General features: G+C 44.3%; 1 protein-coding gene across 1 annotated transcript; it reads right to left on the minus strand.

The window, feature by feature from the left end:
- Positions 1-8,292: 8,292 nt before the first annotated feature.
- Positions 8,293-16,048, minus strand: C5H6orf52 (chromosome 5 C6orf52 homolog). The gene is made up of 4 exons (XM_046004180.1): positions 15,979-16,048; positions 15,560-15,756; positions 11,755-11,800; positions 8,293-8,501 (listed from the first exon to the last, which is right to left on the minus strand). Exons 1-4 carry the CDS (start codon positions 16,046-16,048, stop codon positions 8,344-8,346), a joined length of 471 nt encoding a protein of 156 aa, XP_045860136.1. The 3' UTR covers positions 8,293-8,343.
- Between the last annotated feature and the right edge of the window lie 5,494 nt (positions 16,049-21,542).

Genomic DNA, 21,542 nt, shown 5'->3' on the forward strand with positions numbered 1-21,542 from the left:
CGAAAAGCCAGTTTTTTCTCTCCAACCAGGTGTGGAGTGATGCCTTTGTAAAAGACAATGACATAAATTATTAGAAAAGTGAAATGCTCCTTGGATGCTGCAGTGATACCAGATTGCTCTACAAGTTTCCACAGCAGCTCAGCTTCTGCATTAACCTTGCTGCAGACTGGTGAAGCGTCGGCGGACCAGCTCTGGCCTGCAAAGCACGTGCTCAGTACACTAAATGTTTCATTGACAACATCACAGTCTTTCCAACACTAGGCCCTGCAGAGGTGTGATGGGAAAAGGGGTTCTGTGGTCCAACCCATTCAGGAAATGTGCAGCGTCTTTCATCTGGTTATATGGGGAATAATACTGCAGAATTTCTTTCTTTCTTTCTTTTTTTCCATGTTTTAAGGTTTTATTTATTTATCAGAGAGAGAGAGAGAGCGCACAAGCAGGGGGAGCAGCTGGCCGAGGGAGGAGCAGACTCCTGGCTGAGCAGGGAGCCTGATGTAGCCTCAATCCCAGGACCCTGGGATCACCACCCGAGCTGAAGTCAGAAGCTTAATCAACTGAGCCACTGAGGCGCCCCGGCTATCTTTTTAATGTCCTTCTCTGAACTCTGGTGTTCTATAGATCGCAGTTTGGGAAGCAGTGCTCTGAAACACAGCATATGCCTGTGACTTGGAGGAAACCACTGACGTCACCTTCCCCGTGCTAACTTTCCGTTTGGAACTTCGAAATGAGCCATACTAGAAATGTGTGCATGTGCTGGTGTGCTCACACTTCTTCCCATGACTGCACCTTATTACGAAGCACAATTAATCCAGAGTTTCCCTCTCCCTGTGCCAACGGATACCCCTTCTGAACCTCATTTCTATTTCCTCCACCTGCTGCTCTAATGAGACTCCTGCGCCTTGATACCTTTCGCCCTTCTCTAGTTAGTCCGACCGTTAGCCATTCTCCCTCATCCTTTCCTGTTGTGCCCATGAATTCACCACTTGGTTGTCAGGTGAAGCCATCTTTTTCCTTTAAATTCCTCCGTTAAGCTGTTGCCAGAGCCTTCTTTCAGAGCCACAAATCCAAGCATGCCACAGCTCTGCTTACAACTCTTCCCTACCTTCTCAGCAGCGTTCTGTGACAAGGGACGAGAGCATCCCAGCCTTGTGCCTCCCAACCCTGAACCACGCCCCCAGCCATTGTGTGCTCAGAACCCTGGAGCCCTTCTGGCAGGTTTCCCCACAGGGTAGGATGGCAGTGAACGGAGTGAGACAGATGAAAAAAGGCTAGAGGAGAATAGGACATTGTGAGATCAGGCTTCTCGAGGGACTGGCAACATGACTCATAGGGTACCTTAGGTTTCTGTCCAGGTGAAGGGTTATGGGGAGGACGTGTGGCTTCTAAAGTTCTAGCTTGGACAGAGGAGGAACTCAGCAAGAAGGGATGAGAAGAGGAGTCGACTCTTGGGAAGGATGTAATAAAGAACGCAGATCCACCGGGAGAAGGGAAATCCTTCCCTTCCAGAACTTCCAACAGTACACAGCAGAACTGCATTGAAGTCAACAAGCATGGTCATGGCGGCTATGAAGCCACGGACGACTTTAAGGAAATCCCCTCACAGTGAACTGAGTCACCCAAACCCTTGCTTCTTGACTATACAAAGATGATTAGGTGGGACTAAGGTCCAATTTGAGACCATAAAAAATTAAATAAAATCCACCACCTCCAATAGAGAATTATTTCTACATCCTGATCTCATCATAACTTCCACAGTACTCTGTACATCCCTGGGGCATGCATTCTATTTTATCTTGTATTTTAGCAGTTTGGGAAGTTTCTTTAAGCTCATGAGCCTCTCCAGGTGTGACCAGATGCCTGATTCATCATGCAAATCTGAAGTGGGATGTCTAATATTTGTTTATGGAAGAAATTACTGCTATAACTCCTTGGTTTGAAACTTGCACTCTCTCACAAAATTCTATTTCAGATTCACCTCTGCTGCTCATGCAAACAAAGGCAGTTGATAAATTCCCTTGCAATGACCTGTTCATTGAAAAGTGAAGAAAAAGCGTATCTTACATAAGGGCTCATTTTAGAGAGTCCAAAGAATCTAAAACAGTTTCCTTCTCAGGGATGTGAGATGTTTCGTGTCTTTTTTAAAATATTTTATTTTTTGTCAGAGAGAGAGTGAGAGTCATCGCACAAGCAGGGGGAGCAGCAGGTAGAGGGAGAAGCAGACTCCCTGCTGAGAGCCCGGTGTGGGAGCTGAAGGCAGATGCTTAACCGACTCAGCCACCCAGGCATCCCTTACTCTGTGTTTTCGACTCAGCCACCCAGGCATCCCTTACTCTGTGTTTTTTTTTTTTTAAGGTTTAATTTATTTATTTGATGATAGAGAGAGAAAGGCAGAGAGGCAGGCAGAGAGAGAGAGAGGAGGAGGAGAAGGAAGCAGGCTCCCCGCTGAGCAGAGAGCCCGATGTGGGGCTCGATCCCAGGACCCTGAGATCATGACTTGAGCCGAAGGCAGAGGTTTTAAGCCACTGAGCCACCCAGGCGCCTCCTCTGTGTTTCTTGATGTCTTATTCATTTGCAGTCACTGTTAATATATGAGTGTCTGTGGACCTGGTGACTTACAGGGTCTATAAATCTTCTAGCATGTTTGTTAACAAGTTTGAGCTGGAGTCATAGCTATAGGAATGCCTAGAAGTGAGAATTGATGAGAGAGCCCTAAATCATATTGAAGTCCCAGTGGAACGAGATTAGTATTTGCTCCTAAATTATGAGCTACTTTAAGGAATATCCTACAAATAAGAATATACTACAACATAGGAATATACTGCAATAAGAAGACCAATAACTCATTTTGGAATACATGCCCTATTTTCATCATAGATCTTGCCTAGAACCCATTGCAGACCTGTGGCCTATCCATGAATTTGCAGTAAGAATATCCTCAGGTCGGGGCACCTAGGTGGCTCAGTGGGTTAAGCCTCTGCCTTCAGCTCAGGTCATGATCTCAGGGTCCAGGGATCAAGTCCCGCATCAGGCTCTCTGCTCAGCAGGGAGCCTGCTTCCTCCTCTCTCTCTCTCTGCCTGCCTCTCTGCCTACTTGTGATCTCTCTCTGCCAAATAAATTAAAAAATATATATATCTCCTCAGGTCACTCTGAAGGCAGATGACATTGGAACAAAGTTCAGTCTTCTGCACTTGGCACCTCGTCACCAATGGCTGTTCCCCAGTGTTTAACCACCAATCTAACCCATTTAATCAAAGCCCTTACGTATTTTGTGTGTTGCCCCAAAGAAGGAGATAAAACTAGGTGCCTTTCCCCATCTTCATGAGAGGAGGGCCCAACTATTTCATACATAGAAAGTCACTGTAAAGCAAAGCAGATTCTTCTTGTTGTGCCAAACATCATTAAAGGATTAAACATGCATGGAAGTAATAAGAGCATTGTTATCCTAGAAGAAAGGTACAACAAAACCCCTTGAATTTCAAGAGCTTTGTAAAAATCGGCCTTACTTCTTAGTGGAAGCATCAGTCACCAGAAGAAAGACAGTGGAACTAACTTTTGAGGTGGCTGTGGTCTATGCCCTCCATGGGCAGATGGCACCTTGGGGAATGGACTAGTGAGCTGAGAACACTGATGGCCAAAAACCCTATTACTTGGAGCTCAGGCCTCTTTGTACAAGACATCCTGGTAACAGAATGTAACCCCCAGACACTGCTTTGCCTTCTGCATTCATACCCGCTGCATTCATATCAGCATTATCTGCAATGGGCAAAACAGGGAAACAACCCAAGTGTCCGTTGATGGATGAAGAGATAAGCAAACTCCAGTGTGTACCTAACAATGGACTATTTCTCAGCCATAACGAAGAATGAGATCGTGCCATTTGCAACAAGAGGGATGGACCTTGAGGGCATTCTGCTAAGGGAAATAGCCAGACACAAAAGATCACATCTTATATGATTCCCTTTCTGGGAAATACCCAGAAGAGGCAAATAGAGACAGAAAGTAGAATGGTGGTTGCCGGGGCACCTGGGTGGCTCAGTGGGTTAAAGCCTCTGCCTTCAGCTCAGGTCATGATCTCAGGGTCCTAGGATCGAGCCCCACATCTGGCTCTCTGCTCCTCAGAGAGCCTGCTTCCTCCTCTCTCTGCCTGCCTACCTGTGATCTCTGTCAAATAAATAAATAAAATCTTAAAAAAAAAAAAAAAGAATGGTGGTTGCCAGGAGCTAGGAGGAGTAGGAAATGTGGAGCTATTGTTCATTGGGTACAGAATGTCAGTTTTGCAGATTGAAAAGGGTTCTGGAGGTAGATGGTGGTGACGGCGGCACAATGGTATGAAATATCTAATACCGCTCAACGTTACACTTAAAAATGGAGAGTCAATTTATGTTCTGTATATTTCACCAGCAATAATAATAATTTTTTAACCCTGCTGCAAAAGTGTTCCAGCACCCGTGAGGGCAGCCACTGCAGCGGGGGTCAACTCCCACCTCCCCACCTGGCCCAGATCTTCACTAGAGTGGGGGGGGTGCTTTGCCCTCCTGCAACCCCAATCTCTACCTTTCTCTACAGTCAGAGGCCCGAAACCTACCCTCCAGTAATAGCAGTAGATTCATAAAGTTGTCTATCTCTCCTCTCCCATGTCTAAATTCCTCCAGTTGGAAGTGCGTGGGGCTCAAGCATTGCTTGATTGAATGTGGCATTTATTAATAGTGGTAAGACTAAGAAGAGTCCATTACAAATTTGGTAATTTTGGAACACCTATTTGACATGCAAGGTGAATAATCAAGTAAGCAGTACGATAAAGATACACGTAAGGTGGAGCTCCAAAGAAAGGTCTGTGCTGCAAACATAAATGTGGGCTTCTTGCCCAGAATGCATAGAGTGGAATGGGGGTGGATGAGCTCACCTGAGAAAAATGCAGAGACAGAACCTGCAGCGCTAGGAGGTTGTTAACTAGCAGGCTCAAAAGGGAAACTACCACCCAAGTCTTTCTAACCTGCTCAGATGGGATGGCCAAATTGAGAACCTGACTAAATTTGGACACTTTTGGTTGCAATGAGGGAAACTGAAGGAAGAAAGGAATCATATTAGAAACTGAATGATTCCTAAAAAGGAAAGGGTAAAAAATAAAAAACTGGAGAGTACACACCACCTGACTCTCTCCCATTAGAATGACTACATGCTTCTCTCTGTAAATTAGCTTTATCCTGGAATTGGAGCCATTGCTACAGTAGCTCCTGGACCCCATCTCTCCCAGCTTTACATCAGAGGACTGAGTGTCTTCAAAAATTTGAGTGAAGATTTGATGGGTTCAACGAGGTTATGAGATCACTCTGGCTTAGGCTGTGTTGGAACCCAGGGATAGAACAGTCTTTGGATGTGTTCAAGAAGGGTCATCGAGAGTCCACAATAGCCCAACTATAGAAAGAGCTCAGATGTCCACTGACAGATGAATGGATAAAGAAGATTTGGTATATAAATACAATGGAATATTATGCAGCCATCAAAAAAGAAAGCTTGCCATTTGCAATGACATGGCTAGAACTAGAGGGTATTATGCTAAGCGAAATAAGTCAATCAGAGAAAGACAATTACCATATGATCTCACTGATAGCAGAATTTAAGAAACCAAGCAGAGATTCATAGAGGAAGAGAGGAAAAAATGAAACAAGATGAAACCAGAGAAGGAGACAAATCATAAGAGACTCTTAATCTCGGGGTGCCTGGTTGGCTCAGTGGGTTGAAGCCTCTGCCTTCGGCTCAGGTCATGATCCCAGGGTCCTGGGATCGAGCTCTGCATCAGGCTCTCTGCTCAGCAGGGAGTCTGCTTCCTCTTCTCTCTCTCTGCTTGCCTCTCTGCCTATTTGTGATCTCTGTCTGTCAGATAAATAAATAAAATCTTAAAAAAAAAGAGAGACTCTTAATCTCTGGAAACAAACTGAGGACTGCTGGAGGGGAAGGGGGATAAGAGAGATGGAGTGGCTGAGTGATGGACTTTGGAGAGGGTATGTGTTGTAGGAAGTGCTGTGTATTGTGTGAGACTGATGAATCACAGACCTGTACCCCTGAAACAATACATTATATGTTAATATTATAAAAAAAGAAAAAGAAGAAGGAGGGGGGGGAGGAGGGGGAGGAAGGAGGAGGAGGAGGAGGAGGAGGAGGAGGAGGAGGAAGAAGAGGGTCATTGAAGATAGGAAAGACCTCACCAAAATCCCAAGATTGAGGAGAACCTGACTCTTGATTTCAGCTCAGGTCATGATCTCAGGGTCGTGGGGATGGCCCCACGTTGAGCTCTGAGCTCAGTATGGAGTTTGCTTGAGATTCTCTCTCCTTCTCCCTCTGCCCCTACCACTCATGCATGCTCTCTCTCTTTTACTCTCTTTCTCTCAAATAAATAAACCTTAAAAGAAGAAGGAGGAGGAGTATAAGGAGGAGGAGGAAGAAGTGGAAGGGGAAGGAGAAGAAGGAGAAGAGAAGGAGAATCCCAAGATTTGAGTCGGAAAAACATTTCCTAGAAAATATAGGCTGACATACAAAACCAAATGTCCACTATACAACATGCAGACTGTTGAGGCAGGGGCCTGCTTACCATAGGTACAGTGGATAAAGGAAGCAATGATGCCAGCCTTGTTCCCTCTCCCTCTTGACAGGTCACATCTCAGTGACTCTAGGATACCTGTTGGCATGCAGACCATGAAACCCCAATGGAGTTCACTCAGGGAAAACTGAAGCTCACCATGAGGTCTTAAAACACCCTAGAACAATCAATGGAGACCACCACGGGCCCACACGGTCAGCTCGCTGCATTTCCCCCCTCTTCCATCACAAGGAAGAGTCTCATCCTCCCAGCCTCCAAGAAGGCTGCTCGATCAGAAACAAGGGTCCATAGGTCCACACAACTCTAAAGTTGCCTCATCAGACACTGGAGAGCCATCCCGTTGGCACAATGGTTTTCTTGTTCTTTGGCAAAACATAGCTATGCCAGAAATTAAAGCATTTTTCCAAGCAGTGGTCATTACTAGGTGACTACAAGGTTCCATCTTTGGTTTTCTTAGCTCGCTGCTTGCAGCACAGAAATACTGCCCATCCTTGCTCTTAGGTACTCATCTGCATGGACACAAGAACCACAAGCAGAACTGCAAAGTCAATGTTGATTATCTAGGACCCAACATAGGGTCCCAATGAGGGTTATCACAGCCAATTAGGTCACTGTTAATTCTCAACAGAAGGATTTGAATAGGTCTGAGGCCTTCATGGGGCACACATTAACCAGTGACCAATGACCACTGTTACCCAGAACTTTCCTAGAGGCATCCAACTACACCAGCCCCTAATATTTATATACAATGTTGACAGAGTAAACATCTGTGTTTTTGTCCATTTTTCTCCTGTTTAGAATTGAGAGCTCCTACCCCTTTTGCAGTTATCACTCATTCCAGTTGGCAGCAATCATTGCTTTTCATACTGCGTTTGCCACAATCTGGTTACTATCAGGACAGGAGTCCTCTGCTTGCAATTGACTTTGACCCTATCATTACTAACCTGAAAATTCTGAAGATCGTTGATCTCCAATAGAGATAGCTGGTCATTCTTGCTTTCTGTGCTCCACAACCCAGCATTTGCTACTTCCATGTTACCCTTGTCCCATCTGGTATAGACAATGTAAAGACATTCTCATGCTTAAGCTGATGTTTACCCTTTCGTAGGACTAATAAGAAGCAGTAAGAGATCAGAGGCAACGCGGGCTATTCCAGCAACAGGGCAGGAGTCTTGCCAACGTATATATTTATGCTGATGCTTTCGTTCTATCTTTCACTTAGTTCTTCTCTTATTCTAAATCTAGACATTCTTAATCAAATATTCTCAATTTCTGCATGGGGCAGGATATATATTGCCCCACCAAACTGAGTTTCAATTACAAAACTGCCCCAAACTTTAAAGCATCATCGTTCACTTGCTAACTTCTGCTATTAATTCCCACCAAGCCAGATGATGTGGTACCATACTCTTTATATATTTATATGTTTATCCATTCATGCACCAACCAGTTCAGGTCAGGCCCATTTTCCTATTAGACCTATTTTTAAATGTCTTATAGTTCAGCTTGATCTACCACGATAGGGTGTCTTTTGGCACTTACTTCATATAACACGCTTCCAGAAATGGATGTGCTGGTAAAGTTGATTTACATCACATTTTATTATGTCATTCACATGCAAGTTCTAGAAATCTGCATTGACATATAGCATCCAGTACCTTCCTGGAAGAATTTTTTTTTTTTTTTTTTTTTTTGCAAAAACTCAAACAAAACAGCAGGCGATCAGTAGGATCGTGGGGTAAGCTTAGTGACCACCATGCTTCTCCGGGGGCTCATGTGGGATTTCAGAGTGAACTGTATCCAAAGGCTGCCAGTGGCAACTCATGAGAGAGTCGTAGAGCTCCTCACTTTTCACCATAAACTCCTTGTTTAATTCCTCAATATTCACATGAAGGTTTGGATCTGCGAAGGCAATACAAAAGTTTTATAGAACACATATAGGCAATGGCTTAAAAATCAGAGTTTCCCAAAAAATGAGCAGGAAAATATTGCAGACATTTCATGTTAGAATATTTAAATTGCATGCTTTCTTTCAATAAGATTTGAAAGTAGAAATTAAAGCTGGAAAATCATCACTACCAGACTCAAAGGGGATCTGTGTGGTGGAAGAGATGGAGGGGAGGGAGGGAATCGAGCGAGGTTTGGAAAAGGAGTGGACAGGATTCGGAGATGGACTCACATTGGGGCCAAAAAGAAAAGGAGGGTCAAGGATGAGACCGGAGTTTCTAGCATGAGCACCCGGGGGGACACACAGCCAGGGATCCCAGACCAAAACCGTAAGATGGGGCTTTGAAACAATAAACATGCTGCTTTATTTGCTTAACTAACAGACTGATGTGAGTGATGCAAACTAGATAAAGCAACTAATTCAGAAACAGAGGGAGGCCTGGCCTTCCTTCTTTAAAACCTGGAACTCGGGGCTCCTGGGTGGCTCAGTGGGTTGGGTCTCTGCCTTCAGTTCAGGTCATGATCTCGGGGTTCTGGGATCGAGCCCCGCATCGGGCTCTCCGCACAGCAGGAAGCCTGCTTCCTCCTCTCTCTGCCTGCCTCTCTGCCTGCTTGTGATCTCTGTCTGTCAAATAAATAAAGTCTTAAAAAAATAAATAAAAATAAAACAATAAAACGTGGAATTCTGTGATCAGGTGGTGTTAAGTTATCGTGAAAGCATCAGACCTAGATCTTCCTCCCAAGTTGCCGGGTTTCCAAGGTTTTTAATGCCACCCCTTGTTTTCTCTCCTTGTACTGAACATAACCAAAGAAGCCCTCTCGTGTTCCTAATTTTTGCAAGCCTTAGCTCATTCAGGACCGTCATTCTTCTACTTCCAAATACTCACATGGGATCATGATACCCATTTGTATTTATATGTGCTGTGCGCTAAATGTTTGTGTCCCCCTCACATTCATATGTTGAAACACTTCCAACGTGATGGTGTTTGGAGATGGGGCCTTTGCGCGATAATTAGGGTTGGTTGAGCTCTGAAGGTGGGGCCCTAGTCTGATGGGATTAGTGCCCTTACAGAAAAGGACAGCAGTGCTGGGGCACTCTCTCTCCCGCGCCTGGTGAAGATACAGTAAGGTGGCCATCTGCAAGCCAGGAAGAGAGCTCTCAGCAGGCACTGAATCAGCTGACACCTTAATCTCGGACTTCTCAGTATCCAGAACTATGAGAAAAAACTCTGTTATTCAAGCCACCCAGTCTGTGGCATTTTGTGAGAGCAGCCCCAGCTGACTAATGTCCTTCTATACTTATTTTAGAACCAATATCATCAAGTAACTCTAAGGCATCGTGTATGTTTCATGAGCCATTTCCCACTTTCTTCACTGGAGCCATTCGTGACTATGCGGTCTGTGTGGCCTAGAAAACAGATGCAGTGTGGTCAGCTATGAACCCCAGACTAGTGATCTAGGCCCTTCCAGTGACGTTGGCCCTAGTGGTAAAGAAACCAACAAAAGACAAGCTCATTACAGCTTCCCTAAACTCGTGGGCCCTCGAGACCAAGTTGTCCACCACAGCAGACACTCATCACCTGTGGTTACTGAGCACTTGAAAAGAGACTAGTCCTCACGGAGATGTGATGTAATATACACTGCATTTTGAAAACTTGGTATTAAGATTTTTTTTAAAAATCTCATTCATTTTTATATTCATTACATGTTTAATGAAATATTTGGGGTGTGTTAGGTTATAAGTATTGAAATTAATTTCATCTGTCTGTCTGTCTCTTTATAGCTTTTGTTTTTTTAATTTAAATTGGAAGATTTAAAACTGTCTACATGGGTGGATTGGTATATTAAGTCATTTCCCCTGGACAGAGCTGCTCCAGCTCTCCAAACAGCTTACACTAACTGGTGAAGGCACTATTCCCTGCCAGATGCTGTTAAAACACTTCAAAGCACTTCAGAGCTATTGTCCTCATACTTTCTAGGAGGTCGATTTTAACATCCCATTTTACAGATGGGGATGCTGATGCCCTGGAGATGAGTTTGTCTGAAATTACAGCACTCATAAGTGAAATTTGTGGAATTTCTGGAATTCAGGTGTGAAAACCCTGGAAGTCTGCACCCAGAAAGCACACTCTTTGTAGGTTTTCCTTTAATCTTTACACTGTCTGCGGGACTGATGCAAGCAGGGAGATTTGACTTACGCTCGCGTGTCAATCAAACATATCTCAATAAAACTAGAACTGCCCCATCGCATTTAAAGATCAGAACAACAGTTGCATTTCATTTGAACATTGAACACTGCTAACCTGTGACTACAAAGTCACAAGGCTGTGGGTGGGTTTGGTCTGGTAGGGGTGTCCTGGGGGTGGAAGAAGGGATAAGAAATAGACAAAGGTCTTATCTCTGCCTGTCTTTTGCACTTCTCTTTCCTACAACTTAAGTATAATAAGCCAGACATTTTCTTCCCTTCCTCAAAGAAGGCATGGTCAGAAACTGGTCCTGCTCTGGGCAGATGCACTTTGTGTTCATACAGATCAAGAACTACAAGGGGAACTTCCTGACACCACAGACAGGGCCTGTGACGTCCTCCAGGAACCAATAACCCTGAGGGAAGCTAGGAAGCCAGACCACAGTGAGCACCTCATACTTCTCCCCTTAGCAATCAAAATTAAAGCAGAATTAAGGGGGTACCTGGGTGGCCCAGTCAGTTAAGCCTCTGCCTTCAGCTCAGGGTTCTAGGATCAAGTCCCACATCAGACTCCCTGTTCAGTGTGGAGACTGCTTCTCCCTCTCCCTCTGCCGCTCCCCTTGCTTGTGTGTTGGCCGTGTGTGTGTGTGTGTGTGTGTGTGTGTGTGTGTGTGTGTGTTTCAAATAAATAAGTAAATAAATAAAATCTTTTTAAAAATAAAGCAGAATTAATCCCAAAGTTTACATTTATGGAGGAAACAGGTCTTAAAAACAGCTTATTATCTTACCATTTGGAAATGTCCCCATTTCCTAGTTCTTCAGAAAGACCCAAACAGGTGGCTTTACTCAAGCTTCCCACAGAAGCAGTTTCCCAAGACCAGACAAACTGCTGAAGAAAATAGCTTACGGGACGTAGGTGGGAATTTTCCAGTAGAATCTCTCAGCTCCTAGCCAGCTGAGTAATGAGTAACCTGGAAATGGGTTAGCTTTCTTTTCGGCCATGGCACACAGGGTTTCTGTTACCTTCCAGTGGCTCTTCATCTTGCTTCTCTGCCGGTGCTGTGCTTTCCTACAAGGAAATCAGGATGTTGAGGGAAAAAATCATTTTTTCTTAAAGGTTTACTATCAACACATGATTTAAAGAAAACATTAGCTGTCAAAATTATGAAGGACTAGGGGCGCCTGGGTGGCTCGGTCATTAAGCATCTGCCTTTGGCTAGGTCATGATCCCAGGGTCCTGGGATCGAGCCCTGCATCGGGCTCCCTGCTCAGCGGGAAGCCTGCTTTCCCTCTCCCAATCCCCCTGCTTGTGTTCCTGCTCTTGCTGTCTCTCTCTCTGTCAAATAAATAAATAAAATCTTCAAAAAAATTATGAAGGACTATACTTATGAAATAGGTGAATGAAGTCAAAGGAAGAAAAAAATCATCAAGGAGGAGCATGCCTGACAAAGACATCAGGGCTCTCTGAAGCTTCTGGGAACCAACTGGTCTTCCAGGGCCTCACATGAACTGGACACCAGGGACCCAGGCATCCAGACTCCACAGTCCCTGAACTAAATGCCCAACTCTCTCCTGGGGGCTCTGCCCTTCCTTCCAGAAGACAATCTGCAAAATCTTCATGAGCATATTCTCCTTGTAGCCTTCTAATCACACCCCAAGCCCACAGCTCAAAGGACCAGGACGGTCCATGCTTAAGCAGATAAAGAGACCATAGAAAAGCAAACCAGTCAATCAGAGAAGTAAATTCCAGAAGCACTCCCCAGATGAATCTTGGTTGGTTAACCCAGATCCTATTGGCCCTCCTGGGACAGTTAAGTTTTTATGATTCCTCTCCACAGGCACCTGTTGAGAACTGTCTTTGTTAAGGATATACAGCTGTTCCAAGGAACCAGCCCACCCAGTAAGAGCCCTGGTAGCTCCGGGCACCAAAGAACTCAATTAAGCCTCCCTTGCTAAAAAAAAAAATGAGATTATATCGAAAGCCAAAGACCCCCTAGCTCTTCTTTTCAATCTATCCGAAAGTATGCCTCCCTTCCCTTCAGAAATAGATCCCGGTTTGGAAAATAAATTATACGGTTACCGTAAGTTTCATCTCACCATTGGCATATTTTTCCTATTTAGAAAGGGCAAAAACAGCCAGAATCTGTGCTTGAATGAAGCCTTTCTTATGATACAATATTTCCAAATAACTTCACATTTCCTCTTTTTCAGTAGGTGTTCTGGTAAATGTGGATCCTACGCTACCAGGGTGGGGGGAACAGATGCTCTCTGGAGACAGAGTTTCTCTCTGTGTGAGGGGCACCTGGGCAGTGCCCGGTGTTTGGGACAGATGCACTGAGGAGCCCAAAGACCTGAGAATCATATTGAAGATATCCACTTCCTCCTATCTTAAGGCACACTGTCAAAAGGCAGGGGGCTCTTGGGAGGCTGAGTTCTTGGAGAAAGAAGAGCTAAGAACACAGGTGTGCTATATAGTAGGGGAAACAGGCAATAAACTGTGACATCTAGCAGATGTCACGCTTCCTTAGGCAAGACTAAAGCAAGGGCATGTGATCGAAAGAGGCCCATGGCACACAGCCTTACCATCTGGAATCTTGATCTGCTCCTAACCAAAACCCCGCCAGGAAAGCAGGCAGGCGGCACAAGGGTGCTCACCACAGCCACCAAAGAGAATATATTTATAATTCTTGAAATTGCATGTTATAGTAGTAATTTGCATGGAGAGTAGGCTGAAAATCCCAGGAGGTGTCAACAAAAATGGAGAGAAGAAAGTGGGGGGCGGGGGTGGACAAGAAGAGAAAAAGAGGAGTTAATTTCTTTTAAAAATGTTACTTATGTTTCTTTGTTCTTTCATTGTTGTTGTTGCCGGGTCTCATTGTCTTTTATTTCTCTGTCTGGTGTAAATTTCTTCATTTTCTCAGAGTTCACAGAAATCAGGAAATACTTTTGTTTCCGAAGTTGCTGATATACTCAAACCTATACTTTTCTATTTAAGATAAAGTTAACCACCAGAAGACACATAGACCATTTCCCAAAAGGTCAAAAGAACTGAAGGGGTGGAAAAAAAAATGTGCTAAACCTCAGGCAATGTAGCAAAAGTTTTTTTTGTTGTTGTTGTTCTGTTTTGTAAGTGATGCAATATCAAACATCTGCTAAAAGGATAAAACCTGATTTGGGTTTAAAAAGAAAAAAAGCCAAGAAATCTAACAAGGTATTTTCTGTAGAAGAAGGCACACCTAAAACAGACTTGAAAAACTGAAAATGAAAAGTTTGGAAGAAAACAAACCACAAACAAATGCAAGTGTTAAAAACTGAGGGCTTAACTATTAAATTTAACTCTGGGTTTAAGGCACAGGCCATCCCACAAGGAGGACATTACCAAACAGATTGGAGACAAAGTTAACACTTCGACAGCTACATGCTAATTTCCATAATATGTAAGTATCCACACAGTCAGAAGAAAGGGGCACCACCAACAGAAAAAAAGAGATGGATAAAGGACATCGAGGAGGTCACCCAACACAGATACCAAGAAACAGTTTAAAAGGTCTTTGCTTTCAATAATAGGCAAACGGCTTCCTCACCTGTCACAGTGATTAATCACACACAGAGACATAGAGAGGCAAGCATTCCCACAGCAGCCATGAAAAGTGTAAACTTAGGAAAGCTTTTTGATGTGTAATTTGCTGTCTGAAATTCTAAATGTTCTATCTTTGATCCAGACCTTCCACTTCCAGAATTTTTAAAAGATCTATTGGGGAGAGGGAAAGAGAGAGAGTGTGTGTGTGTGTGTGTGTGTGTGGTGTGTGTGTGTGTGAGAGAGAGAGCGCACATGCGTAAGTGTACAAGTAGGGGGAGGGGAGAGGGAGAGAGAACCTCAAGCAGACTCCTCACTAAGCCTGGAGCCCAATGGGGGGCTTGGTCTCACAACCCTGAGATCATGACCTGAGCCAAAATCAAGAGTTGGGACACTTAACCAACTGATCCGCCCAGGCACCCCTCTAGAAATTTAGTCTTAGCCAAAAAACATTCAAATACTCGGAGATAGGTGGAAGTTTGTTAAAACACTGAGAACATTCAAAGTGTTAGTCAATAAGGGATGAGCTAATATCATAGCACATCCAAATGGGCAACTTTTAAAGAAAGCTCTTTATTAAAAAGTCAATCTTTGGCGGGGGGAGGGGATCCCTCCTAAGGCAACCTATAAGCAGAAGCAAGCAAAGAGTAAACCATTATGTACTACTCAGTCTGTTCTTGTTCAAGTCTCCCCCACCTTCCCAAACAAAAATAAAGCCCAATCATGCTGATTTAAGAAGAAGAGAAGAGAAAAGTGTAGAGAACACAGATGCACTTGAACGAGACTTTCTTCTAAGTGGGCAGGAGATGGGGAAGAGGGAAAGGATGGGAAGAAGGCTGGGGGCAGTTTCCCCTTCCTTACTCTAGTACCCCTGTGCGATTTTAGAAATTGCTTACTTTAGGAACCAAAATATCAGAGTATCTTTGAAAAGCATGTTAATGTTTTCTGCTATTGCAAAACAAATCTACCTCCACTCCTGTTTTGAGTAAAATTGAATGAGAATCTAAAATTTAGTAGTAAGAATTTGGGCATACACATCACCAGCCTAGGGTTTTTGCTTTGGGAAGATAGTCATGACTTAAATTGCCAAATTTCTCTAGTCATCAGCTTTTACTCTCGGGTATTAAAATGGGGAGCTAAAGCCATGGCTGTGGGAATTAGAATGAGAGCATCTGGGGGCGTGAAGTTAGGAAAAAGATGCTTCTAGTTTGGGCACGTGGATGATCTAGGAACCAGTTCAGGGAGGGATACCTTAGGCGTGACCAAAGTTCCAGCTGGGGGTGCAGAGGTCTCCGGCACAGAAAGGTCAAGTCCATTTCCTTGCGCTGCACAGCCACAGCTATAGACAGAAAGGGAGTAACCGCTGTGCTGTTGCTCAAACCAGTTCCCAGAGTGGTAAGCCTGGCAGGGCTGGAGCACTGGCTTCCCCCTAATAGTGGAGGAGAGACAACAGGAACCACATCACCAACCAAGGCAGGCTCTTCAGAACCCCAGGTCTCTTTCTTCTTTCCCAGGGGCGAAGGGGTAAGAGTAAGGACGATTTCTGCATTAACTGCTTAGGAACGCCTATTTCCAAAGCGATAGTTTGTAAATTGCCAAACATCATGTAAGAAATCGAGCACGGATGGCCTTCATTTTCATTATTCAGAGTAGAGACAAAACAGCTTACCTTTGCCAGTACCAGTAATAATGATTTTGTTGAGCTACGCCAAAACCTGCAAAACTCTCCTGTCCCGCCATTTATCCAGAAACTTGACAAAATGAGACCAGGTTCTCCACGGTTTTTATTCCTGCGTCAGTAATTCCAGGCCAGGGGACTAACCTCTCTCCTGCCTGCAAATACCTCTCACAGATGCCTGAGAACAGTAATCACACTTAGTGACAATTCCTGCTAGGCAATGAATGGCTTGACTTTCATTGCGATGGGGTTAAGGTGTGGCTGGGGCAGGCGTCCATAGGGGTCACCTGGGAGGGACTTCTGCAAAGTAAGGAGCTGGCTTTCATCCTGCTACCCCCTCTCCCAACTGCTGGCCCCAGGGAAGGCAGCCAGAAGGCAGCGGGGACAGAGAGGAGGGAGTGTTTGAGGGACCAACTGAAGTTTCCATCCCACTCCCTACAATAACTAGTCATTTGTAATAACTAAAACCTTAAGACAAAAACCGCAAATTAATGTTTCCTTCCTCGGCTCCACTATCTGCTAACTATTCGAACCAGCAATTAGTGGACTTTTTTTTTTATAGCCCATACAGGTTGAAATCATTATGCTGACCAGCTGGTGGAAAGAATGTGTAGAAGGAAAACACACACACACACACACACACACACACACACACACACACACACATGTCATACCCACCTCCTTAAAGCCGGTACAAGAAAAACATTTTAAAGAATATTTCTGTGGTTCAGAATTATTTTTAAAAACACAGTAAAGAAAAAATAAATAAAAAACACGGTAAAGTATGGCTTCCCAAATTTCAGTGTGCTGTTGGAGTTACTTCGGCATGTTGTTTACAACGTAGATCCCAATTTAGTAGATTTGGATTAGACCTCAGTCAGATTCTGCTTTTCTAAGTAGCAAGCCTACACGAAGCATCAAAATGTTAAGAAGGTAACTTTTGAGCAGACGTAGAGGCACTTCGGGTCTGGCCATTTCCCTGCAGCTTATTAATAAGTGCTTGATGTAGCCTATATTTACCCGGAATGTAAAAAATCATCATCGTGAATTCAAATCATTCATTCACCCGTTATTTTCTGAACCCCTCCTTACACAAAGCCGGGGTGTGTCTCTAGATCTCCCCATGTTTCCTGGGAAATGGTATTGATGACAGCTGGGGGCCACATTGTTAGGCCAGCCACTATTCAAGATTTTCTTCCGTAATAACAGAACCCTGACTTTATTTGGATGCAGAGATAGGCTTCACTAGAGACATTTCCTAGCTCTCCCTGCACAGGTAACTGCCCATGCGCTGACTGGCCAAAGTCTAGCTAGTAAGATGTAAATAGAATGATGATAAGGGGATTGAGGAAAGCTGTGTGGGGGTTTGTCTAGCTGGAAGGAGACCTCTTGTTCTTGGCCCTTTCCCCAGGCAGAGTGCTGAGAGCATACACACGATGGCTGGAACCCAAACTCTGCAAGTATTTTGGCCTATGAGGTGACAACATGTAGGAAGTCATGCACAAGAATATAGGATCTGAGGGGCGCCTGGGTGGCTCAGTGGATTAAGCCGCTGCCTTCGGCTCAGGTCATGATCTCAGGGTCCTGGGATCGAGCCCCGCATTTGGCTCTCTGCTCCGCAGGGAGCCTGCTTCCTCCTCTCTCTCTGCCTGCCTCTCTGCCTACTTGTGATCTCTCTCTGTCAAATAAATAAATAAAATCTTAAAAAAAAAAGAATATAGGCTCTGAAAGAGAAAACAGGTCTGGGTCCCTGATGACTGTGGGCTCTTGGTGCCAGCACTACCTCAGATTTCTCTTACTCAAGAGATCAAGTCTTGTTGAAGTCATAGCTGCTTTAGGTTGCTGTATGATAGTTAAACACAGTTCCTAACTCCTACAGCAGCTTGGCCATCAAATCAAACATACCAGTTAAGGAATCTTTAGTAAAACTTAAATGAGTTTTTTGTTCCTTTTTTTTTTAAGATTTTATTTATTTATTTGACAGACAGAGATCACAAGTAGGCAGAGAGGCAGGCAGAGAGAGAGGGGGAAGCACGATCCCCACTGAGCAGAGAGTCCTATGCGGGACCCAATCCTAGGACCCTGAGATCATGACCTGAGCCGAAGGCAGAGGCTTTAATCGACTGAGCCACCCAGGTGCCCGTGTTCCTTCTCTTCTTTTAGAGCTGTATTTCATAAAAGGAAAATCGGAATTTTTGCTCTGAATGGGTGAGAGATGAAGCTGTAGTTAGAAAGGAAAGGACAAGCTAGACATTGGTAAGAAGGTGGTAAGGAGGCTGAGGAAGGGAGGTCAGTGTTGCATGTTGAAATCACTCAGCGTGATGACGGGAGCTGGGTACCGAGGACCCTGAGCGGAGTTCCAGAGAAGATGGAACATTCAGGGGCTTTGTTGATGACAGTGACAAGGAAGGATTCATAAATATTGTTTTCTTCTCTTAAAAGCCCCAAATGACGACTTCTCATATTTCACATGCATTAGTCCCATGAAGCAGGTGAAGCAAATTTATCCCAGGGCAGACCATTGGCCAGTGTCCAGGGGAGGTAACCCACACTCAGCTTCCCTTAGCTATATGTGCAAAGGAGACCAAAATCCTCCGGTGAGATGCACAAGCACCTCTGTCGTCCTACACGTTGACACTTGCTGCCTGCCACAGGGAGAAAGGAGGGTAATTGAACAGGAATATTAGACTCTCATCTTTCTAACAAGGCTGATTTTCCCCTGCTATACCCAGCTTTTATCCCAGTATATCCGCCTTACCAACCGCTGCCCGCACCCTCCCCCAAAACAAACTGGCTGTTTTTCTTTTAGCCAACCAAATAAAGCCAGCCTCTCAATAAATATTTGTTGAATGAATGAATAAATCAATGCATGGCTCAAGTGTAGAAAGCTTTTCAATCAATAATTTAAAAGCAAAACAACAACAAAAAAATCCTGTTGTGCTTTAGAGTTAATGAACTCTTAACAGTTGGTTGTTTCTTGGCAACTGTAGTTTTCCCAAGAATGAGATTAAATGGCTTTTTGCATCCTGCGTTTGGAAAGAGAACAGGACATTTGCAGGAAGTATGCTCAGTTTGAATCCAGTCGAACAAGTATGTAATTCTGTATTGTTTCTTTAGACAGTGAAAAACTGCTTTTTTCTTCTTTGTTAAAGAGAAAGTTTGAGCCCAAGGAAATGTGAAAAGCAGGGACACCTGGGTGCTTCAGTCATTAAGTGGCTGCCTTTGGTTTAGGTCATAATCAAGACCTGTATCCGGCTCCCTGTTCCACAGGAAACCTGCTTCTCCCTCGCACCCCCCTCCCCCGCCGCTTGCGTTCCCTCTCTCACTGTGCCTCTGTCAAATAATTAAATCTTTAAAAAAATATATATGAAGCAGCAGCACTAGGCCTGTTACTTAGCTGTGTGGTTCTGAAGTTACTTTTCTAGACCAATTTCACATTTATAACCTCATACTGGGTAAGTGCATTTTAACTGTAGAGGGATTAATCCTTCTGAAAATGTAATAAACTTTTATCAGTGCTCTCCTCCAAAAAGATGCATACACAAATTTGCATATAATTTCAGGGGATTCAAAGCCTCCAAAACTTATCCATAAACACCCTTAGGTGGGGATCACCTGGATAAATGCTCTTTAAGGTCTTCCGAGCTCTGTACCTGGTTCCAGTAATTTCTAACAGTTAAAAAAAGAAAAAGTCCTGCACGTTGAGTTATGTTTATGCTTTTTACACTATGACTTTCATTCTACAATCAGCTGTATTCTAAAAGATTCCTAGTTGGAGCAAAAGACTTTTTCTAGCCATAGTAGTCTTTAAAATGTGACAAGCAGGTCAAAGTGTGACAATCTGGTAATGGATGCTGAATATAATTAATTACACTGTTACAGTGCTAAAATTAATTTCAAAAAAATGTACTGAATGAGTACTAATTCTTATCAAACAGTAGTTGAGATTTCCCTGGAGGTAAAGAGGCAGAGCCCCCAGAGGCTTTCCAGAGACAAAAGAACACAGAAAAGATTTTTAAAAATTATTTATTTCTCAGAGAGAGACCACATGCAAGCATGCACAAGCAAGGGGAGCGGGCAGGCACAAGCAGCAGACTCCCCACTGAGCGGGGAACCCCAGGCTGTACTCCATCCTAGGGCCCTGGGATCCTAATGTGAGCTCAAGGCAGGCGCCCCTTGAGGCAGGTTTGTTCAAAGATTGTTTTCTTTCTGGATGGATGAGAGAATATCACTTTTACATTAAAATAAATGGATATATCATGAAGTCAAATGCAGTAAGTCATATTTTTCAAGATAAAATATGAGACCTCAAAAAAATGTCCTGTTTACTCATTCTTTGTCCCATGCGCAGGGGACACGCACTGCAGCCACACACCCTTTCACTTGAGCGGTTCTCTAGTGGCAACAGTCAAGAAGCGGTCAATAGAAAAGAAACAGTAGTATAACTTGACTTTTTGTGGGTAACTAGCACAAAGGGAAGGCATTAGATAAAAGTGAACGGCTACGCGTTTCCAAGACCTAGAGTTAGCCTACAGCGTTTCAATGCCTGAGGAAGGCTTTCAGGTGGAGTCGCCGAAGTGTTCAGAAGACCGGGCCTTCCTTGCGCGTCAAGGGCAGCCAACGCACGCAAAATCATTTCTGCAACACTCAGACCAGTCAATGAAAATAAGCCCGAGTTAGATACGTAGTGGCAATTCACAATCCCAGAGAACAATTTTTTTTAAAGATTTTATTTATTTATTTGACAGACAGAGATCACAAGTAGGCAGAGAGGCAGGCAGAGAGAAAGGAGGAAGCAGGCTTCCTTCCCAAGACCCTGGGATCATGACCTGAGCTGAAGGCAGAGGCTTTAACCCACTGGGCTACCCAGGTGCCCCGAGAACAAATATTCTTGAAAAACAAAAGGGTCAAAGTGCCACATATCAGCGCTAAACGGGGGTTGAGGAACTGACACTTACAGATGCCATCTACCTCCTGCTTGTCAAATTCACCTGCTGTGGCATTTAAGAGACAAATTATGACGCCAGATTGTTTCCCATTAGGTTTGTGCAAAGCTGCCATTTCTACCAGACTCCGAATCTCCACACTTTATGAAAATCTAAAATGTCAATCAAGGCAGTCTTGGGTTTCACGAATGTTTGGTTTTGCACCTGAACCGGGAGGTGGTGGAAAGTGAAACGGGAGATTTCCTTCTGGAACGTTCACGTAGGATTGGCGGCGCGCTTCTTCCTCGATCAGTCCGTCTTTACACCTTTCAAGTAAAGCGTCCTCCTCCCTCCCAGGGGTGTGCGGCAACGTTGGCCAATGGGACCCCAAAATCAGACTGGCGAATCCAGCGGGAAGGAAAGGAACGCAAGGCGGGATTATCCCGGCGGGCAGACAGAAGCGCAGGAAGCGGAGCTCCGCGGCTGACTTCGCGGTCTGCTCTAGAAACCGCTAGCCCTGAACGCCACCCCCTCTTTGCCCTATTACGAGAGAACGTGAGAAAGGCTCGTTCGTGCTTCCGGCCAAAAAAGGAAACCCAATTCCTGTCCCCGGTCTCACAACCCACAGGTG

The sequence above is a fragment of the Meles meles genome, chromosome 5 (genome assembly GCF_922984935.1).
Source record: "Meles meles chromosome 5, mMelMel3.1 paternal haplotype, whole genome shotgun sequence".
Classification (NCBI taxonomy): Eukaryota; Metazoa; Chordata; class Mammalia; order Carnivora; family Mustelidae; genus Meles; species Meles meles.

Bases quoted from the DNA above. Each gene is read 5' to 3' on its own strand.
- C5H6orf52 (XM_046004180.1), bottom strand. From the start codon at position 16,048: ATGGCGGGACAGGAGAGTTTTGCAGGTTTTGGCGTAGCTCAACAAAAT. The intron at 11,801-15,559 runs GTATCCCTCCCT...ATTTCCTTGTAG, and splicing joins GAACTTTGGTCACGCCTAAG to GAAAGCACAGCACCGGCAGA. The intron at 8,502-11,754 runs GTAACAGAAACC...TTGCCTTCGCAG, and splicing joins AGATGAAGAGCCACTGGAAG to ATCCAAACCTTCATGTGAAT.